This window comes from Hippocampus guttulatus, chromosome 16 (assembly GCF_054856545.1).
Source record: "Hippocampus guttulatus isolate MCC_2025c chromosome 16, RoL_Hgut_1.0, whole genome shotgun sequence".
Classification (NCBI taxonomy): domain Eukaryota; kingdom Metazoa; phylum Chordata; class Actinopteri; order Syngnathiformes; family Syngnathidae; genus Hippocampus; species Hippocampus guttulatus.
In genome coordinates, this window is record NC_141276.1 from 10537673 (window position 1) to 10559304 (window position 21632).

Consider the following 21632-nt stretch of genomic DNA (forward strand, 5'->3'; position numbering starts at 1 on the left):
TGATTGCTCCTTTTTTTTTTTTTTAAATCCCTTTGATGAAATGAGACGAGGCGATACAAGTAGAGGAGGATGCAAATGTACTTTAATGGGCTTCGGTGTTTGATTCCAAGTCAAGTGCACAACTCTCAAAAACCACAACAACACGTGTCAAAATATATTCCAAATGTGTTTGTTCAAAAGCACCCGTGAGCAGAGTTTGTTTACATGGCAAACGTGAGTGCTTTCGCGGCCAAGCGGAACAGTTTAGTGTCAAAATTCAACTTTTTAAAATGTTTTTTTTTTAAACATTTTCTTGGACAACTATTGTACTTGGTGGCCAAATACACAACTTTTTAAAAATTATTTGTTAAAATTTTTCCTTTGGTGCAAACTTTGAACTTTTGAGGTCATGTAAATGTACTTTCTGCCCAATTTATTTATTTTTTCTGGGGGGGTGGTGTTGACAAATATGCAATTTTTTTAGGATGTACTGTACTGCATAATGTTTTTCAATAGAAAATTTGTGTGCCAAAGTCCAACTTTTTTTTTTTTTTTGTCATCAAACATTGCATTTTACAGTACCAATATTGCACTTTTGTGTCCAGGTATTCAATGTTTTGGACAACACTAGTGTTTTAGGGGACAAGCTACACTATTTCTTACTCTTTGTGGTCAAATATTGCAATTTGAAACTTAAAAATAACACTTTTGTGTCAAAGAAATGTCCATAAACCTATCTAATTACAAACTCTTTTGTTGCTGAATATTTGCTATTTATGTTTTGAGTGTCAAGTGAGTGACAAGTTGGAGCGCCACAGGTGGCGCTCTAACTTGTGGCAGTTACTCTGCAGGGGGGCGCTCCTCGTGAAAGGCGTCGGGCGGGGAGTTTCGTGCGGCGGGAGACGGTGAGCGAGCTTTCTCCTCCTCCTCCTCCTCCTCGTCTTCCTCTGGGATCTCAGAGTTCTCCACGATGGTGCTCCTGCCGCGGCCGACGCTTCCTCCTGTCAGCGCGCCCAAGCTCCTCATGGAACCTCCACCAAGGCCGCCACTGCTGCTGCCGCTGCCGCTACTGCGTGGGCTGGAGCCGCCAAAAGTGGCCTCGCCGCCACGCCTGTTTGGAGACAAACAGGAAGAGAAGAAAAGTTTGGATGAAGAAGAGTGCCACTGACATCTGGAGGAAATGGTCAGTGGAAATGAAATGTATGACTTTTCTAGAAAATATATAGTGTTCTCAGAAATCTCAAACTTTGAGAAATATGATGGTTGATCTACAGGATAACTTTTTTCCTAGAAAAAATTTTTAAAAATACAATACTGACAAAAAGTTAGGGATATTTGGCGAAATTTATAGAAACATAACAATGGTGGGTACATCACAACAAAAAATGTCTCAATAACTCGTCATGTGCCCTTGAGCATCAATTACAGCTTCACAACGGCATCTGATGCTGTCCACAAGTGTGCCTTCACATTCATCTTTTCTACATGCGTCGCTGCTTTGCGTCACCTGAGTTTACTCTTGAGAGCCGCCACCTCCCTGCCGAGGGTGTCGTTGGCTTCGGCCGCCTCGTCCAACTCCCTCTGCAGCTTCCTGCGCGCGGCGGCCATGCGCTGCGCTTCCTCCTCCGCCTCGTCCAGCTGATGCTTCAGCTGCTTCACGCGCACGTTGCCCTTCTCGGCCTGCACACATCACAAACGACATCATCAGTGATTGCCACACGCTTGTTTGTGTTCGAGGCCTGCATGTCGTCACCTGATCTTTGAATTGCAGCGCCTGCTTCCGCTCGTCCTCCATCTGTGCGCTCAAGTCCTTTAGCTTCTTCTCCTTCTGACGCAAGTTCTTGGCGGCGGCCTGACGCTCCCTACAAGCATCCTCTTCATCATTACTATCACCACTACCGCGTGTCATCAAAATATGTCAAATAATAACGAATAGGAATGGGAGTGACACAGAATGAAAAGTGAATCGTGTTGAATCACAATTGGAATGAATCGCATCATAATCGGAGTGAATTGTAAGGAATGTTAGCGTAATGATTGTGCATTAAGGGATGTGTAGCAACACTCGAGTCCACAGATTGAACGCTTTTGCTTTCCCGGCCCGTGCTATCGGCTCATCATTTTTTTACCTGCTCTCCGCCTCCATCTGCTCTTCCAGCTCCCTCACTTTGTTCTCCAGGGCGCCGACGGACGATTTGAGCTTGGATCGGCCCTGGCCTTCCATCTCCTGAACTTTAGCCTTCAGCTCCCGGTTCTGCTTGTCCAGCTGCTGCCTGGCCGCCTCTTTGGCCAGCGACGACGCTCGCTGAGATGTCAGCTCGGCGCTCAGCTGCTCCACCTTGCACGCCCAAAGGTAGAAAACGAGGAAAGTCACTCTGTCTCCTACCCAAAATTCATTTTAACTCATTCAGTACCAGCCAATTCTGGACCAAGTCTGAAAAGATGTTTAAAAACGTCTTTGGGAGTGAATGAGTTAAGGAGTTTTTACACTTGTGGGTAGAATGCAAAGTCAATGCAGCTGTCATCCACTTGACGTCGGGCCAAGTCTTTTGTCCACAAAATGGGACAAAAATAGCAAAACAAATACACCCCCTTCCAAATTATGAAGCAAATCATGTCTTTCTCAGATTTTTTGTCTTTCCAAATGGGGGTTTAGTTAAAAACCATCAAATTATTCTCGAACAGTTGATGACTAGACAATCGCTGACTGCCATTTACATCGCCTATTTTTAAAAATCTGAGTAAAACATAATTTGGAACACTGTGCACAGTAGTTGGTTATCGATATGATTTTTGGTCACGGAAGTACCAAATCGAAAAATTGACCTAATACAGCCCTATCAAGCCGATAGAAGGTACATTTTTTTTCCCTGAGAAACAAATGGATGGATTTGCCAGACATCACCTGCTGCTGGCTCTTCCTCAGACGCTCATTGAGGTTGATCATGTTGGTCTGCTCCTCCTCTAGTTCTTCCTCCAAATGGGTGATCTTGGCGTCCAGGCGGCGCTTCTCATCAGACAGCATGCTCCTGAAAGGGACGTCGCGTCACGAAGAGACGGTGCGTTCATGAAAGTACACTATTCACAAAAAGTTATGCATATCGGACAATAACGACTACAAAGCAAGTGTCCTGGATTATAAAAAGTAGAATGACAGATACTCACTTCCCAGAGGAGTTACTGGCGAGCTCCTCGGCCAGCTCGTCTCTCTCCGCCTCCGCCTGCTTTCGAGCTCGCTCGGCTGCCGCCAGCATCTAAACCACACGAGCCCAGTGGAAATGCTTGATTTGATTTGAATAATTTGTTAAATCGCAAACAAGAAGTATTCCTGCTGTTACATCAGAAGCTACGAGCACTTCTCTTTCCGTACAGAAATGATTCGTTTACTATATTTTTAATTGGAATGTATCGTATTGTCACGGGTATTAAGTGGAATGAATCCTATCTCATCAAAATTGTAATAACTTGTATAAAAAAGTTACATTGAAATGGCATAAAAAAAAAGATGGCCAGCAGCGATTCATCTTGCATGAAAAATGATTCGCAAAGTACATTGTTGGTCTCGCTAATGGCGAACCTCACATCCGTCATACCTCGTGTAGCTGAACCACGTCGGCCTCCATGACTTTGGATTTGCGCTCGGCCTCCCTGGTCGAGGCGAGGACCTCTTTCTGGGCAGCGCGAGAGTCCTCCAGCTCCCGTTGGAGATCCTTCACCTGGCCCTGATGGTGCGGAAAACACCGACGCGGTCAGCAGAGGTGGAGACGAGGTGAGCTACCTGATGGGAGTGTTGGGCCAACTGGCCTGGATCTTGCGCAGCTGCTTGAGCGCCTCCTCGCGCGCCCTGTTGGTGGTCTCCAGCTGGTCCTCTGTGTCCTTTAGTTCGCCTTCCAACTTCTTCTTGCTGGTCGACACCAGAGCGCGCTGCTTCTTTTCCTCCTCCAGCTCTGACTCCAGTTCACGCACCTGACAGAGAAGCCGTGAATTTTTTTTCTCTCAATTTTAATGGATCGCCGCCCCACCCAAAAAAATCTTGATTTATTATTTCAGGCATTTTTCAGATGTAATGTTCCCCCCCCCACACACACACACACTCAAAACCTGATGTTCAATTCCTATCCCCATTGTTTCACAAAAAATCATTTGACAATTTTTTTTTCCTCACAAAATACAATTTCCACTTTTCATCTTAGTATTTTTGTTTTTAAAAAATCCAGGTTTGATGGAGAAAAAAAATTGCCCCAGACAAGTAAACGTAATAAATGGCTCCACCTGCTTGAGGAGCTGCTTCCTCTTCTCCTCGCCAGCCTCCTCGCGGCCTTGCAGGTCCCTCTCGTGCTGGGCTTTGAGGGCCTGGCTATTGACCTCCAGACGCAGCTTGGCATCATCAGCCAACTGCAGCTCGTCCTCCAGTTCCTCCATGTGGGCTTTCATCTCCTCCACCACGGCCTCAAGGCCACGCTTGGCCTTCTCCAAGTCGTGGACCTGAAGGCAGAGTTGATGTGCATCATTCAAAAGAATGATCACTCTAAAAGATGTGGCCTTGTGGTGACTTACGCTCCGTCCCACATCATCTTTGGAGCTGATGAGGTCCTCCATCTCAGCCCGGAGGCTTTTGGTGGTCTTTTCAGCATCCTCCAGAGCGTCCTGGTTCTCCTCTAGTGCTCGGGATAGAGCCAATAGTTTGGTCTCCTTCTCCCTCACCTCTGCCTCGGCTCGATCCCGCTCCTCGGCAAACTTGCAGGACACCGCTCTTTCCTCGGCCAGCATCTAAATAACATTGCCAAAGAGAAGCTGTCAAGTTAATAATACGGCATGGACAATGGCAGAGGTCAGTGGGTGCCAGACTATGGAGAAACTTGAATGTGAGAAGAATCTTGTATGGAAAGTCTCTGTTTGACCCATAGCCAGCATGAGTTCTTGAGTATGCAGGTGATATGTTTCAAGGAGAGCCCACTTGTAATGGCATGGGCAGCAGAGTTCTGGACCGTTTGGGCTAATTTTCATCTTATCGTGAAAGGACAGCCGATACCCTGCTGATACAATTCATTTCGTCTGGTTGGATCCATTTGGTTTGGAGGAGATGTCGAGCTGGGTGTGTTACATTGGAACTGGATATCATATTTTCTGAAGATAATGAAGAGGAGAGGACCTGAGAACTTGCCTTGAGGAACACCAGATTTTACTGGAGCGTTCTGGGTTCTGAGCATTTTGAGTTGGGCAAATTAAGCTCAACCACAGACATATAACATTAACCGTGAGAGAGAGGTGTGGCCTAAAACAAATGAAAGCACATCTTTCAAGGCAGATGATCTGGGAGATGGTAGCAACAATTGTTCAGAGTCCAGAATCTGCTAGTCTGTTATTTTAAGCAGGGCTACGGCAAAGTCAGCAGGTGCCACTTGATCTCGAAACCCACAATATCACCACAAGCTCACCTGGTCAAACTTCTTCTGCTTCTTTTCCAGGTTGGAGACGAGCTGCCTCTGTCCGTCCAGGTCCATTAGGACGTCCTCTAGCTCCTGCTGCACTCTGCTGCGGCTCTTGTCCAGCTTGTCGTAGGCCGAGGCCTTCTCCTCGTATTCATTGTTTGCCGCCTCCAGGTCTCGCAGGAGACGCTTCTTACCTTCCTCGAGTAGCTCCACCGAGCCCAGGGACTCATCCAGCTTCTTTTTGCAGTCAGATAGCTAATGGTAGGGAGCACAAGTGGTCATATGTCATAATTCAAGTCGTACAATCTTGCTCTGTCACAACAATTCATTCGCCACTTTGAACTATCTGTACATGCGCAAATGATCTTTGGTGAGACTTTTATTCATGAGTTTCCTGACCTGCATGTTGAGGCTGGACACCTGCCTCTCCAAGACCCGCTTGGCCTCGCTTTCCTCCTCCAGCTGCTCCGTCAAATTGATGCGGTCTTCCTCCATCTGCCGCAGACGTCCCGCCACGTTGAGCTTCTGACGCGTCTCCTCGGCCAGTAGCTCCTGCAGGGTCAAAAAAAAAAAAAGACTCGTTCGCTACATTTAATTATTTCAGGTCTTTTATTTATCATTAAGATATGCTGTGTTGTTGTGAAATTATCAGAACCAAGCTGTCTGTTAGCTTATGTCTTTGCTAGCTTTGGTTCATTTAGTTCTATGAATTTTCAGCTACACTATACTTTGTTGGAGCTGAATACATACTCTTCGGTCACCTATGAGCTATTAGTTTTTTGTTTTCAATCATGCCACACTGCATTACATTTGACACAAGCGTCGTTCACCTGAGTGTCTTGGAGCTGCGAGGATAGCCCAGAAACATCTTTACTCAGCTTGATGTTCTTTCCCTCAGCTTCATTCAGAAGACTGCTCATGTTTTCCAGCTCGACCTTGAAGACCGCAACACAAGAAGACTGCCGTGATGTAAACCGTTCTGGTTTAGTCCATAATCCCCAAGAATGGTGAGGTTTGACTCTATGGCCATCTATTCTGACATACGGTCATCTTGGAGACTTTCTCCCCGAGTTCGTTCCTCTGCCTCTCACTCTCGTTGAAACGAGTGTTGACGTCATTCAGCTGAGCGTCGACTTTCTTCTTCTTGTGCTCTACATCCTGCTTGGCGGCAGCCAAGGAGCGCAAGTCGGCACTCAGGTCTGAAGACTCCTTCTCCAGGGCCTGCTTGGATTTCTCCAGACCAGCTCGGACCTGATGGAGGCCATTTCACACCATTCATGACATGCACAAACATCTTGAATGGTTTGTGTGGCACAACAATGGCGGTAGGTGTTTACTCTCTTCGCCTGTTCCAGCTGCTCGGAGAGTTCCTCCACCACCTGGCTGTGCTTCTGCCTCAGGTCCTGGATTTGGGCCTCGTGACTGCGGCCCTCCTCCTCCATGGCCTTTTTCAACATGGCCACCTCCTGCTCACGCTTTGCTCTGGTAGACACAATCAGGAGCCAGATAGTTGAGCCAGACCACAAAACCCTGGGATGTCTACTCTGAGTTAAAGTAGTCTAGCCTACGAAAACCCTAATGAGGCTTAAATAGCTCAAGTTAACTTTATTTGCAGAGCACAACCAACGGTGCATACAAAGTGCTGAATACACCCTGTGGTATAAACTGGATTGTCTTCTACACCACAGGAGTACCCAAGTCTGGTCCTCAAGAGCCCCTATCTAGCTTGTTTTAGATGTCTCCCTCCTCCAATACTTGTGGCTCAAATGATCAGCTCATCAGTAAGCTCTGAGAAGCCTGATAATGATCCTGATCATTTGAATCGGGTGTGTTGGAAGAGGTAGACATCTAAAACAGGCTGTGCACCTCCATTGTACATAATGGACCAGAGACTGACCGTAGCTCCTGCTGTGCTGCAGTGGTGTCCAGGCTGTCCTCCAGCTCAGAGCGAAGGGCGTTGAGCTCCTCCCCAAGGTCCCGCCTGGCCACCTCCACTTTGGCTCGGGCCCCCCTCTCGGCCTCCAGATCCTCCTGGAGCTCGGACAGCAAGGTCTCCAGTTCCCGGACCTTCTTGACTGCCAGGCCACGCTGGTTGGTCTCCTCATCCAAACTGTGCAAGACCACATTTGCCTTAGATGTCCAGGTAAGATGAACTGGTCTAAACTGCCTTTGTATGACAAGGTTTGTCAAAGTTTTTGGCTGCAGGCATACCATATTTCCAAGGAATCCCAATTTATGGTTTACGGACCCAGTTTGAGAAGAAAAGTCTTACCGGGCCTGCGTAGCCTGCAGCTCGTCTTCCTTGGCGGCCAGCTGCGCTCGGAGCTCAGCTAGTTGCGCCTGGAGGTCGGCCAACTGCTCGTGGAGCTCCGCCAACTCGGCCTCCAACTTCCTTTTGGCCTTCTCCATGTCCAGGCGACCCTTCTCCTCCTTCTTGTAACGCACTGGACATCAGAGAGGAAGGACACATTTCAACACAGTCGTTGAACACAAATCTGCGCTTCTGAAGACTCACGCTCCAAGTCGGAGATCATAGACTCGTGCTTGGCCTTCAGCTTGGTTAAGTTCTTCGACTTCTCTTCCTCCTCAGCCAGGTTCGAGTTTAAATCCGCCATCCGCTCCTCCAGAAGCTTTCGCTCCTAGAAAGGCTTTTTTAAAATATGTATGTAACAATGATAAGACAACAGGCTTCATACCTTCTGCAATTTGTTGTTCTGGTCCTCCATGATCAGAACGTCCTCCTCCAGTTTCTTCACCTTTCCCTCCACGGCAACCTTCTCCAGCTGCAGCTTCTGACGAGCGTCTTCTTCTTCCACCAAGTGGGCCTCCATGCTCTACATAACAAAAAAAGAACAAAGTTAAAAATGTTCAAAGTCGCAAAACACTGCTCTGTATTAAATATTAAAAAAAACTTACTGTAATGTGTGCGTGAGAGATAACCAACCTGTAGCTGCTGTTCCATATCCTTCCTTTCCTGCTGCAGGGTGGCGCTGCGCTCTTCCTCCTCCTCCAGCCGGGCCTCCATCTCGTGCAGGACCTCCTCCAGCTCCTGCTTCTTGGCCTCCAGGCGCACCCTCATCTCCTCGGCCTCGGCGTACAGTTCCGTCTCGGCGTGGAGTTTGCTCTCCAGCTGGGCTCTTTCCTCCATCAGCTGCGCACCAAAAACGCACACATTCTCACATGAGGACATTTTTTTTTTAGGTCTACGAAGGTTCATACCTGCGTGTGTTTCTGGGTGATGTCCTTGAGCTCTGCCTCCTTCTTGGCCGCCGCTTCCTTTGCCGCCTTGAGTTCCTCATCCTTCTGGCCCATTTCCTCCTCTTGGCGGGTGACCTGTAGCAGGGGCTTTACCTGGAGGAGAGCAGCAAACGATAATGCAAATGGAAGATTTCTTCAAAAATCAAGCAACAACACCATTGCCTCCCCCAAATTTTTTGTAATATTTTTGACCACATCCCCAAAGCAGACAAGCCAATCACATCACTGAACAGTACAAGGGCCAGATGAGTACAACTTCTGAAAAATAATCTCTGTGGCAGACTGCAAAGTCATTCGAAGACATCAAAAATCAACAGGTGCACTTTTTGTCTGCGCACAGGTAAGGAATGAACTTGTATTACTTCACCCAAAAAATGCTACTCTGTTGCTAAGCTACGAATGTCATATGAATCCACAGGCATGTCATTTTTCTGCTCCAAGGTAAGCAACATACACATATCTGCCAAATACACTTGTATGCAGTTGCTGTTTCTTATCAGTTAAGCTAAAGATGGCAATGTGCTTCTGGTTGCAATATTTTTTGTCATGACTCAACAGGCACACCATTTTGTTGACTCTGAGGTAATCAATGCACTTGTGTGATGCGTAAAAATATAGTTGTTGTTAGCTTGTTAATCAAAATGCTCAAAATATTACACCACTAACAAGATAAGCTAAAAGGGCTAACTAAGTTCTCCTGATTGATATATGTGAACTAACAAACACACATAATTCCATGCTGTTGCTAACTCTCTAACCAAAAAGCTAACACTAGGTTACTCTTGTGAGGCCAAGAAAGCTAATGAGGATTGAAACGTTAGTACATGACTATTGCATTTTACTTTATAAGGGTTGTAATAGTAAATTAAGAGGCAACACTTTTTTTTTTTGTGATGTGTTTGCTATGCTATGCTATCTTAGCATCTTGACATGTTTGGAGTTAAATCTGTCAGTGAGCCTCAAACCTTAGTGAAGAGCCTCCACCACTGCCAATTCTTGAGTTTGAGGTAGCAAGCGCAGTTCCTCTGGATCACCTTCATGGCACTAAGTTGTTGCTGACGTTTGCTGAACGCCCTACGAGATGAAAATCAAAACTGACTCTTGATTCGGTACAGCCACAAACCAATCATTGAGTACTACTACAAGTACTTATTTCTATCGTACTTGCGGGCCAGGAAGCCTCGACCTTGCGCCTGGAAGGAGATGATGATCACGGTGAGTTTGAGGTCTCTCTCTTCCTCCAGCTGAGCCAATACCCCCGTCCTGAAGAACATCTTACTCTGGCCGATGCGATACAGGTTGGGGTCTAGGTCCAAATGCTTCACCTGGACAGCAACAACAACAATCATATATGTGCAAGAGCCGTAAAAGAAACTTGATGGACCATAATCCCTTATCAGTCCTCAATTTGATTTAAATCCTTTTTTTTCCCTGTGTTGCTGTCTCATGAGAAAGGCACTGATCAGGAATGATTGGCAGAAGTTGACCCCTATATTTGCCAGCTTCCCGTTTAGTATCATAGTGAACTTATGGTGGGAGAGTTCCGATCTACCGATGTGGCCAAAAGGCAGTATGAAAGGGGCTTTGCGGTTGTCAAGATAAATCTTCATCTTACCATCAAGCAGCATGCCTGCTTCCCATCCATGAAGCCCTTCGGGATGGCATTGGCTGCCAGGATCTCGTACCTGCGCACACAGAGGAAAAACACGCACTTAAAACAAGATGGTGAAGAAGTGGTCAACAATGACAAAGAACAGCAGTAACAAGACTGTTTAAAAGAGCAGCAAGAAGGACAACAATTGCAACAACAGATCAAGAAAAGAAAAGAAGAAAAAGAGCAACAAGAACACAAACAACAAAAATAACAGCAAGAAGTAAAGGAACAATGTTAACAAAGACCAAGTACCTCTGTCTGAACTCCTGAAATACGATGCGATTTGGGAATCCCTGCCTGCAGATCCTGATCCCTTCCAGCACACCGTTACACCTCAGCTGCTCCAGAACCAGGTTGGCATCCATCTTACCCGCCTGTGGTAGCACAAACATACAATCAGCGGCCAGTGTACGGGCGTACAAGTGTACACGTGTGAGGGTGTATTGGTGTACCCTCTTCTCATGGTTGGGGATGATGCAGCGCACAAAATTAGGTTGTGTGTTGTGCAGTGTAGTCATCAGCTTCCCCAGGGACTCCTTGTACAGCTGACCCACTGTACGAAACATTCCCTTCTTGGACTTGGTGGAGGTGGGCACCGAGCTCTCGGACATCTTGGCCATGGTCTCTAGGCCCACCACTCGATCCGCTGATGAGGGGAAAGAGACAGCAGGAAGGAGTCAGACGCAAGGTCCAGCCTCGGGAAGCTCAAATGGGGCAAGAGTTATAGAAGACCGACCGTCCTTCCACAGCTCCTGGATGAAGTTGCTGGAGGAGTTGGTGAGTAGGGCGGTCACGTTGTCGTTGAGGGGATCCATGTTCTTGGTCAGCCAGCTCGCTGCATTGTAGTCCACCTGTAGCTCAAGATGTCAACAGATGTGGCAAGGAGACAAGCTTGAGTGAGATTACCAGTTACACCAATTGCAAAAAAAGAGCAAACTTGCTCAGGAACATAGAACCCTAACTAGTGTCCTGTTGGTTCATTATCAAAAAGTCACCTTTTGACTTATTGTGCTCACCTTTCCGGCGTAGTGCACAACAGTGAACATCAGCTTGTCTTTGTGCTGTTTGGGTTTGGTGAACTTGACGTGGTTGGCATGCGTGTTCAACAGCTTGTCCACGAAGGAGATGTCTGTGGCTTTGGGGAACCAGCACTCTTCGTCTAGCAGGGCCAGGATGCCCGGCGGGTTGTTCTGGAACACCAGCGTGTGCTTTCAAGGACAGAATATTACATTGATGCTGAAAAAAAACAAAACAAAACAAATGCTGGTCCCGACCCCCCTCTCGATGAGCTCGATGCACGGCTGTAGGTCCAAGCCGAAATCGATGAAGTTCCACTCGATGCCCTCGCGCTTGTACTCCTCCTGCTCCAGGATGAACATGGTGTGGTTGAAGAGCTGCTGCAGACGCTCGTTGGTGTAGTTGATGCACAGCTGCTCAAAAGAGTTGTCCTGGGACGCACCAACACAAGACCAGCATCGCAGAGAAAGAAGTTGCATTGAGACAGGAGATTGTACTTTGCTTCTAGTAAAAAAAAAAAAAAAAAAGTCTGGAGCCATGTATAATTGTAATTTTCCATTATGGTTATCAGTCACCTCGAAAATCTCAAATCCAGCGATGTCCAAGATTCCCAAGAAGGACGAAGACTGCCTCTTGCTCTTGTCCAGAGTCTTGTTGACTCGGGCCAGGATCCAGCGAAAGAGGCGCTCGTACATGGCTTTAGCCAGTGCCTCAACCGCAAAGTCGGCCTGGTGGGACGCAGAAGAAGATGACAGGTTACGTCTTTGAGTTCAGATGACTTGTTGTATCTTGGGGTCTGTTCTTGCCGGACTTCCCACCTGCTGCTTGGTCTGAGCCTTCTGAACTACTTCCCGGCCCACTTTGATCCTGGGTGTTAGGAAGGCCCTTGTGAAGTCAGTCACGTTGATGCCTTGCAGGTGGCACACCTTCTGGGCAGCTGGAACCAGCATGAAAAGACAAGGAAGAGTTTTGTTTTTCTTGAGAATCTAAGTGAGAGGCTGAGGTATGTTGAAAGTACCTGTGTTGTCCGGCATAGTTGCCTGCTCTGTGTTTCGCTCTTTCTCAAACTTGACATTGCCCAGCTGGAGAACTGTGGAGACCACCTTCAACATCCCTGCAAAGTCCAGCAGTAAAGTCACATTCAAGGTGATCATATCACAGAGAATATTTCACGCCACTGGGATCTCATAACCTAGAATTCTGTTTCTTAGTCACCAAGGCCCACATCCAAAAGTTCATGGGGCTTTCAAACTCAAGACACCAGTTGAGATATGTGTCTTGCTCAGTGGAACCTCAAAAACACTTGGGAACTACACAGCTGCCATCAAGCATTCAGTATTCCTTGAACCTTGAGAAATATTTAATACCACCAGGTATCAGATCCCGAACTTGTGTTTTGGAGTCATCTGAGGGAGTACCTAAAGACCTAAACTCTCATATCAAGCTCTACCAAAACTGTCTACCAATTTCCTAAATGTACTTTGAAAGTCAGACCAGAATGGAGGGGCCCTTCATTGGAAAATAATTCTACCGAATTCACTAACATCTGGAACCGGACTCCAAACAGAAAAAGTGACAGACTGCTGTGGAGATGGACCAGGCAGATACTAGGGTGTGGTACCGATTCTCTCTTCCTCTGTGAAGCCCATGATTTCCATGGCCTCCAAAGTCTCCTCAAACAGCTCATCATCCTCAATGCCGGAAACCTCCACGTGTCCCGCCACCAGGAAACGGTAACTGCTGAAGCCCTCCAGAAGAAGCTCCTCTGAAATACACAACCGATACCAATCAAATCCAGCTTGATAGCTGAGGTTCAACAGGATGACTTGAAACCTTCTACGGACAGAAAAGTACTCCAGTTGATTTGCTTGTCAGCTCACCTTTCATTTTGTCTTTGGCTCCGGCCACCATGTAATAGAAGATGTGGAAGGCTCGCTCTGTGTTGGCCTGACGGATACAACGAGACTTTTCCAGAAGGTCTGATCAGGTCAAGAAGAACTGAAATTATGTTTAAAAACAAAACAAACAACACATTGTACGCCTCTCTAAATTATGCAGTACACTTTTTGTCAAAGTCTCTCAAATCACTTCGAAGGAGAATGAGGGCCAAGTTGGTACAGTTTTAATCATATAAAAATGAAGCCCCTACCATTGTGGATCTGTTTGCTATTTACGCTAGGAAGCCCGGCCCTATAGTGCAATGCCAAATATCTTGAAAATGTTCGTGTGAGCCATAAGGATACACGTGTCAATGTTTGCGCCAACCAGATAGCCGGTCACGTCAAAGTTCAGCTTGATGAACTTTCCCTACGGACACAAGCGGGTCACATGACATCTTTAATTACTGAGGGAACTCCCCGTCAAAAGTGTGGCGAGTGTCAACTTACGAACTGATTGACAATTTACAAATCGTGACGAGTTGTCATTCTTGATGGTCTTGGCATTGCCGAACGCCTCCAGAATGGGGTTCGCCTGCAGCAACTGCTTCTCCAGTTCCCCCTGCGGGGCGAGGTGAGAACTGCATCATCATCTCTGTGGAAACGTAACTTGCCGGTATCGTTCAAGTTTTTTTTTTTTCAATTGATACTCACGTAAGCTAGTGATCCCGCGGCTGGTTGTGTTTGCTGTTGTGCTGGCTGTGGAAAATGACAAAATCACATTGCTTGTTATAAATGAAGATGGAGCAACCCAGGGCTCTCTTCTTGATCCCGTGTTATTCACGAAACTCACAGGATTTGCTTCCTTTTTGCCTTTGTGTGATGAGGCCACGACAGCCAGGTACTGGATCACCTTCTTGGTGTTTTCCGTCTTGCCCGCTCCTGACTCTCCACTAGGTTTCACCAGAGAAACATGCCTTATAATATAGGTTTGTATTTGTACATGCCTAAAGTGTTTCTCAACTGGTGGGTCGGGTTGCGGACAGATTGTTGAAAATTAGAAAAGCCAAAATCTTGAGAGTAAATTTGTATTTTTTAAAAGAAAAGAAATATGCAACGAAAAATACATTTGAGAATAAATTGTTACTTTTTTGAGAAAAAAATAATTCAAGACTAGAGTTCGGTGTCGTGTTTTCTCTCGTTCTGAAAAAAAAATTTTGCGTTATGACTTGGTTGTCAAAATGTGCGTGGTGAGATGACACCATTTTCAAACTTCTGTTGGAGTTCTCAAAATTGGGACTTTGATGTGGCTATTTTGCCCGCATGGCATGTGTGTTGGTTGTACTGTTGGTGCGTGCTTGTGAGCGACTCACGTGCAGAGGATGGACTGATCCTCGCGGTCTGCGGAGGGAAATCAAGCAGAACAGACCAAAGATGAGCCAGCAGAGATTAGCGGGAATAACAACAACGCCGCGCTGGCTCTGCTCCATCCATGTAAGGCCATGATGGAGAGGGAAGGAAAGTTCAGGAAAGGCTGCTGACCTTGCATCATGTTCCTGTAGGCGTTGTCGGTGATGGAGTAGATGTGCGGCGGGACTTCGTGGCGCTTTTTACCCTTGTACATGTCGATGATCTTCTCCGAGTAGATGGGCAACATCTTGTACGGGTTGACCACCACGCAGAAGAGGCCCGAGTACGTCTGCGGTGAACAGCCACAACACGTCAACGCAGCCCCAAAATTCTCCACTGAGAAGATGACGTAAAACAAGACCAGCGTGGAGCTAAGCTTGGCAGGACGTGCTCATATAAGGACTTGGAGGGATGGCACAAGTGCAGACCCTCAATCTGATTGACACAGGCAAACATAAGCCTGTTGATCCTTCCGGAACATGCTCCAATCTTCCACTCCTAAAGGCCCTTCGGAGGTTCATGAACAACAAGCGTGTATCTTTACAAGAAGCCAAATATCTCCGAAATAAAATGCTGTTAGTTGGAGAAAAAGGGCCTGTCATGTGATGTCCCCACAGTTTCCACTTGGCTGCAGTGGCCCGTTTTCTCACAGCCAGCCCTCAATCTCCTGTGGAATCCAACCCATCCTTGCCATGCAAGTGAACGGAGGAGATGCTTGTTCTCCACACAGATCCAATCGAGGAAATGTAGATGTTTGTATGCACTCGATTGGTCACAGGTGCGAGTTTGCGTCTGACGTACGTAGATGAGGCTGGAGAAGTATCTCTCTCGCAGGTTCTGAAGGACTGAGGCCTCATTGAGGAAAGTGAGGGCAGCCATGTCCTCCACCTTGCTGAACTTGGGCGGATTCATCTTCTGGATGTCCTCCTTGTTCACCGTCGCTTTGCGCCCATTGGACAGCTCCACCAGCACCTGCAAGCGAGTGCAATCGCAACACACGCACGCAAGACAGTCGGCTGAGTGCCATGCTCAAGGGATGCTTTGGCATCACCAGAAAGGTGCGGGAATTCATTGTGCAGGAAAGAAATGGACTATGTTGCAAGAAGAAAAGTCGGACTCTTTCCAGAATAAAGATTGTGGGTGTAAAAAAAGAAAAAAAACGTTAACATTCTGACAGTAAAGTAGCATTTTTTTTTACAAAAAAACAGCAGTAATTTTCTGAGAACTAACTTATTTTAATTTATGACCAGAATGATGACGTAAAGGAAAGAAAAAAATAATCATCCTAAAAGGACAGAAAACATGTAATTTCTGAAAAGAAAAGACGAGACTCTTTGAGAGGAAAAGAAACAACAATGTTATTCTTATATTTACCGCCAAAAGGTGTATTTTTTAAATCCTATTTTTTAGAATTAAAATAGCAATCTAACCAAAATTAAGTCTCGGTTTTTTTCAACAGAAAAACAGTGCACCAAAACAGTTCTACTTTTCAAAAAAAAAAAGAACTTTTTTTTGATAGTTTCATTTTTCAAGAGAAAAAACATGTTTTTTAATAATATTAACATGCGGTGAGGAATATTGCTTGATTTTTTGGCAGTAAAAAATGCTATGATATCACGGGATTCTGACTTTTTTTCTGACTTCCTCGTAAGATGATCACTGAATTCTCAGAGTAAAATGGATTGTGGCCTTAATTTTGCTTGCTACATTGACTGTGTCAGTTGTAAGTATCAGTGTCATGAACGTCAGTTGGTCGTAAAATTAAGAAAAAAACCCTTGGTCCGACCTCATCGCCCTTCTCCTCCTTGACGCTGGCGGCCTCAAAGCCTTCCTTCTCGGACGGCACCCACACCATCTTCTTGGCCGCCCAGTCAGCTTGCGCCACACCGCTGTTGCGAAAGTCATTCTGCAGGAACAGGAACTTGCTGTCGTCCGCCGCCGGGTCCGCCATATCCACAACGCGTGCGTTAAAGTGGCCGCTGCTGGCTGGATTGGATTCTGCCGCTTGGAATGGAGTCCGATTCACGTCTGGCCTGGGGACACCAACACAAGAATCTGACCCAACATGAGAAAACTTTTTTGGGGGAGGAGGGGGTGAAAAACAGTCATATCCTTCAAAAGAAACAAGTACAGTAGTCATGAAAATTAAATCATATTGTTCAGGTAAAATTGTTAGATCAAATATTTTTGATTTTTCAAGTTAAAAAATTATATTTTGTTGGGGAGAAAAAGTCTTATGAGAATCTTGGGAGACAAAAAGAAAAGCTTTTTTTTTTAAGAGAAACAACATTTTTCAAGAAACAAAAAGTTGTGATTTTCCAAGACTATGTTTATTTTTATTTAAAAAAAAAGTTTTTAGGTTGAAAAAGCATGAGAATTTTTTTGATAAAATTGCTTTTTTTTTAAACAACAAAGTCGGATTTTTGACAAATTATACATTTTCTCGAAAAAGTAGACTTTCAAAAAAAAAAACAATCTTTTCAGAATAAAGTCACTTTGTTTCCATTGGAGAACAGTACAACTTTACAAAGGAAAAAAAGAAATGTTTTGAGAATATTTTTCCTGGAGGAAACTAACATTTTGAAGAACCTATTTTTTTTAAATAAGAAAGTAGTTATCAGAAATGCTGATTTTAAAAATGTTTAAAAAAAAAAAAAGCATTTTTAGAGACCAAAAACCTTTTGGGGAAAAATATGCGTTTTTAAGACAAAGGGTTGCATCAAAAAATAGCATTTTTCAAGTGAGACAAATGAATAATCCTGAGAGAATAGAAAGAAAAACTTTTTTCGCAGAAAAAAAAGCATTAATCTCCAAGAATGAAGTCCTATTTTGAAATGTCTGTCTTGCTGATGGAACAGCACATTAAAACCATGGAAACGCTTTCTGATTCATTTGAGTGAACCTTCAAAATGTCCCTAAACCTTGCGTTCACTTCTATTTTGACTGTAAGCATTGTTGCATTTCCACAGCACACTTACTACCTTCCTCCGTGGAAGCCACAATGAGGCACTCTACGCCTTGACCTCCCGTTGCAGAGTCGCCAAAAAGCCAGAAAAATCACGACAAGGATAATGCAAACGTGCCCTGCTGGGATGCCCATGTTTGGCCGGCCCTTTTTGTCTCCCGCTAACCCGCCGAGGGCTGATGGGCACCTTGTGCCAGCTACGCTACCTTATAAGGCGCGACAACCTCTGTGTCCAGCCAAGCTTGCCGTTTACACCAAAACGCTGACACCACACCTAAGGGCACCATGCAGTGGCCAACAGCGCCTTACGTGGACACTTTTATGGTATTCCTCTTGGATTAAAAAAAAAAAAGTATTTTCTCTTAAAAAAAGAGTTTTCACAATCAGGAGTTAAACATGGAAAGGATTTCCATTTCTAATGTGACTGTTTAGCTTAAAATCATCGGAAGTCAGTCAATTGTGAAGTGACGTTTGGAGAAAGGTGAAGAGTAAAATGCAACTCACTGTACTCAGGTCAGGTAGCCTCCTCGGCGCAGGATGCAGGATGAAGGCTCGACGCCAAACGCGACAGAGTGCTCACAGTCGGTGGATGCCACTGATGAGGAGGATGAGGACGATGGAGAAGATGGTGAGGAACTTACTCCTCCTCCTCCTTGACACCCCCCACCCCCACCCCACCAGCTTGAGCGTGACACCTGGGCCTGGAACGGGACCACCAGACTGGGCTACTTGGTCCAAATTTGGCAGCAACACAAATTCATTCAGCATTCAGGAAAAGACAGGAAGTAGCCAAACAATAGTGCTCAAGAACCATTTTTGATTTTCACTATTCATAACTACTATCATTATTTTAATAATTAAGATTCATATTTTGCCTGACAACATTAGTGCTCAAGAGACAAAACATTTTTTATTTTCACAATTAATAATTACTATTATTATTTTCATAATTAATATTCATATAGTGTCTGCCAAGGGACATGGATACTGGGAGGTAGCTGGGGGTCAATTAAAACGGACCAACGGGCTGGGCTATGTCAATTATACAGAAGATCGAAAATAAGAGTTCAATTGAAAACTGTAGGCATAATACATTCTTTTCATGAAATCATTCAAAAATACATTCATTTTTTAAAATTATTTTTGTGGTTATTTTGTAGCTGAAATATGTGGTTGACCGGTTGACAGGTCCAGAGGTGCAGGGTTCGGTTGACAGGTCCAGAGGTGCAGGGTTCGATTCCCGCTCCGGCCTTCCTGTGTGGAGTTTGTGTGTTCCCCCCATGCCCTTTCGGAAGTCCAAAGTGCGGGTCTCTGTGTCACCCTCCTCCAACACAGGTGATTTAAATGATCAAGTTCTGAAGCAGCCTGATGACAACCTTCAATATTGGTGTGGGCAAAGGGATACATCGAAAACAAGTACGTCAGCAGGCCTCAAGGGCCAATTTCAATCAAGTAACCCAGGTGGGACTTGAACCCACAATCCCCAGCTCCGGAGGCTGATGCCTTATCCATTAGGCCACTGGGTTCACATACCATTGCTGTCTAAAATTCCAGGAAAGACATTTCTTTATTCTCCCAGGTAAAAGCCTGGTCGTTCAAAAGTTTTTTAAAAATGGTTTCAGTGTGATGCTATTGCATTCTTAAACATCCATTAACTGATAATATGGTATGGTTGTTCGTCGATGTGTGCCCCGCGATTGGGAGGCAACCAGTTCAGGGTGTACCCCGCCTATTTCCCAATGACAGCTGAGATAGGCTCCAACACGCCCATGACCCTTGTGAGGATAAACGGATTAGAAGATGGATGGATGGATTTACAATACATCTATTAGGCAATTTTATTCGATCAAATACAATCATCAAAAAGTGAATACAGTTTAAGTTATCAATATTATGAAATACATCATGTTGGTCTGCGATTAGTTGGCAACCAGTTCAGGGTGTCCCTCACCTACTGCCCGAAGACAGCTAGGCTCCAGTAAAACCGCGACCCTTCTAAGGATAAACAGATTAAATGGATGGATGGACATCATGCTGGTGGGGTGTTCAAAGTGTCAAATTGATTAAAAACCTATTTCAGTGTTATTGGTATGATTCACTTGATCCTGTTGGTGTTTTTAATGTGCTTTTGAAGAAAAATATTATTTGATAGAATTACGCCGGAACAGGTGAACCCGGAAGTGATCCTGATAGCGACGAGAGGCGACCTCGTCGTTTTCCGCGGTCTGTGTCGTTCCTATGTCAACCATTTGACACCACTTCGTCCCTTTTTACTGTTTTCCATCCATCCATTTTCCGAACCGCTTGATCCTCACTAGGGTCGCGGGGGGTGCTGGAGCCTATCCCAGCTGTCTTCGGGCAGTAGGCGGGGGACACCCTGAATCGGTTGCCAGCCAATCGCAGGGCACACAGAGACAAACAACCATCCACGCTCACATTCACACCTAGGGACAATTTAGAGCGGTCAATCAGCCTGCCATGCATGTTTTTGGAATGTGGGAGGAAACCGGAGTACCCGGAGAAAATCCACGCAGGGAGGCCGGAGCTGGAATTGAACCCGGTACCTCCGCACTGTGAAGTCGACGTGCTAACCACTGGACTACTGGGCCGCCCTTTTTACTGTTTTTACTTTTCCAAATGCAACATGCGTTTCTTCCTAGCAAGCTACGTCACCTGTACGGGCTATTGGCCGCATTTGATTGACTTCCGCCTCAATTTGTGAACGAATAAGTTACTTTGCGACGTCAAAAAAGGCGGGCTCGTCTTCTTCCGCGTTCTTTGTCGCTGCTATGACGACCATTCCAAACGACGCCCTGGACGGCGACGTTCCCATCAAGTTACAACTGCCATGTCGGCCCCACCGGAGCACACCTACGACGTTTCTAACGATGCCCTGACCGTGTTCAGCGGCTCCTCTCCCGAGGACGTGTCCCACGCCCGGCAGCTGTGGAACTCCTTGTGCATGCCTACGCCGTTCGAGTCCCGACTGGTGTCGGCGGACATCCCGCAAAGGTTGCCCGTGTCTCGGCCAGAGCGTAGCGGCCACTCGGAACCGCGCCGCATCGAGCCGCCCAACCTGAACGCCGCGCAGCAGCGGGAGGAGGAGAGGAAGCGCTACCTGGCCATGGCCGCCCAGAGGAAAGAGACGCTGGCCCTGCTTCGGCGCCAGAGGGAGCAGAGAATCCAGAAGGAACTGCTCTCTGCGGCCTTCAAACCCAAAACGCCCCGAGACAAGGCGCCGAAAGAGAACACGAACGAGCTGGAGATGGAAAAGGAGATGGTTAGCCAGCTGGACTGAACCGCCCAGATCAGACGCCCTGAACGCAACGTACGACACTTTCTACTTTAACAACCCTGATGCCAGGACGCACTATACCACACTAAAGTCAACAAGAACACAGTACAATGATTTCCTGAACGCACCACCAAAACTATGTTATTGGAATAGGCCGATGCACCATATGACATACAGTACTTGGAGACCCTGAACGCACCACATCGCACAAGTCAACAGCATGGAGATAAAATACGTACTGGAAGACCTGAACGCACGATTAACAACGTTCAAGTCTTTAAATGAAACAAAAAATTAGCTCATTATTACTAGTCTTTAGTGAATTTAATTGAAGTTTTAAAGGAATAATGCAACTCCTACGCACAATCTTTTGATTGTCTGCTACCACTGCATATGAAAATGAACTTTTATACTTGATTTATGACATCAATAAAAATTTATAATTTAATATGACTACAGTACTTGAATGCCTCACAATTTACAATGTTACTTGTTTGTTCTAATTAGTTTTATAAACTTCTGGGTTACATCATAGTTGATAGTAGGTTACAAAGAATGCTTCTGTTCCTGGCATGAGCCGTCATGATTTTGAACTTGTTGCCATAATAGGATAAGACGCGACTGACTTGACTGTTGACTCGAGCTCACCGAGCTTCCCAACTCTTTAAATATTTCCAGCCCTGAGTTATCTTTCACCCAAAGTTGGCCAGGAGAAAGTTCCAAAACAAAGTATTTGAGCCATTTT

At 45.7% G+C, this 21632-nt stretch overlaps 2 protein-coding genes and 1 non-coding gene across 3 annotated transcripts; 1 reads left to right on the forward strand and 2 right to left on the reverse strand.

Moving 5' to 3' along the window:
• Positions 1–8: 8 nt before the first annotated feature.
• Positions 9–16578, reverse strand: LOC147193065 (uncharacterized). Its single transcript, XM_086132905.1, has 42 exons — positions 16414–16578; positions 15429–15599; positions 14760–14916; positions 14591–14618; positions 14071–14170; positions 13932–13976; positions 13747–13839; positions 13584–13647; positions 13221–13319; positions 12962–13105; positions 12359–12454; positions 12159–12277; positions 11916–12068; positions 11598–11771; positions 11340–11513; positions 11060–11174; positions 10776–10969; positions 10576–10697; positions 10285–10354; positions 9834–9994; positions 9635–9743; positions 8631–8762; positions 8356–8562; positions 8108–8245; positions 7927–8050; positions 7684–7855; positions 7309–7521; positions 6749–6893; positions 6456–6662; positions 6242–6346; positions 5811–5963; positions 5418–5666; positions 4537–4749; positions 4252–4464; positions 3784–3945; positions 3573–3701; positions 3145–3233; positions 2885–3008; positions 2109–2317; positions 1733–1841; positions 1487–1659; positions 9–1090 (listed from the first exon to the last, which is right to left on the reverse strand). Exons 1-42 carry the CDS (start codon positions 16576–16578, stop codon positions 820–822), a joined length of 6090 nt encoding a protein of 2029 aa, XP_085989031.1. The 3' UTR covers positions 9–819.
• A 2467-nt stretch (positions 16579–19045) lies between these two features.
• On the reverse strand, positions 19046–19118 carry trnar-ccg (transfer RNA arginine (anticodon CCG)). Its single transcript has one exon. It is a non-coding gene; the product is annotated as a tRNA-Arg (tRNA).
• Positions 19119–20278: 1160 nt separating this feature from the next.
• On the forward strand, positions 20279–21223 carry hoatz (HOATZ cilia and flagella associated protein). The gene has a single exon (XM_086133473.1). It carries the CDS (start codon positions 20441–20443, stop codon positions 20888–20890), a length of 450 nt encoding a protein of 149 aa, XP_085989599.1. The 5' UTR covers positions 20279–20440; the 3' UTR covers positions 20891–21223.
• Positions 21224–21632: the final 409 nt, after the last annotated feature.

Coding starts and splice junctions, on each gene's coding strand:
- hoatz (XM_086133473.1), top strand. CDS start 20,441: ATGTCGGCCCCACCGGAGCACACCTACGACGTTTCTAACGATGCCCTG.
- LOC147193065 (XM_086132905.1), bottom strand. CDS start 16,578: ATGGCGGACCCGGCGGCGGACGACAGCAAGTTCCTGTTCCTGCAGAAT. Junction 15,600..16,413: donor AGGAGGAGAAGGGCGATGAG/GTCGGACCAAGG, acceptor ACTCGCTTGCAG/GTGCTGGTGGAGCTGTCCAA. Junction 9,744..9,833: donor CGAGGCTTCCTGGCCCGCAA/GTACGATAGAAA, acceptor TTCATCTCGTAG/GGCGTTCAGCAAACGTCAGC.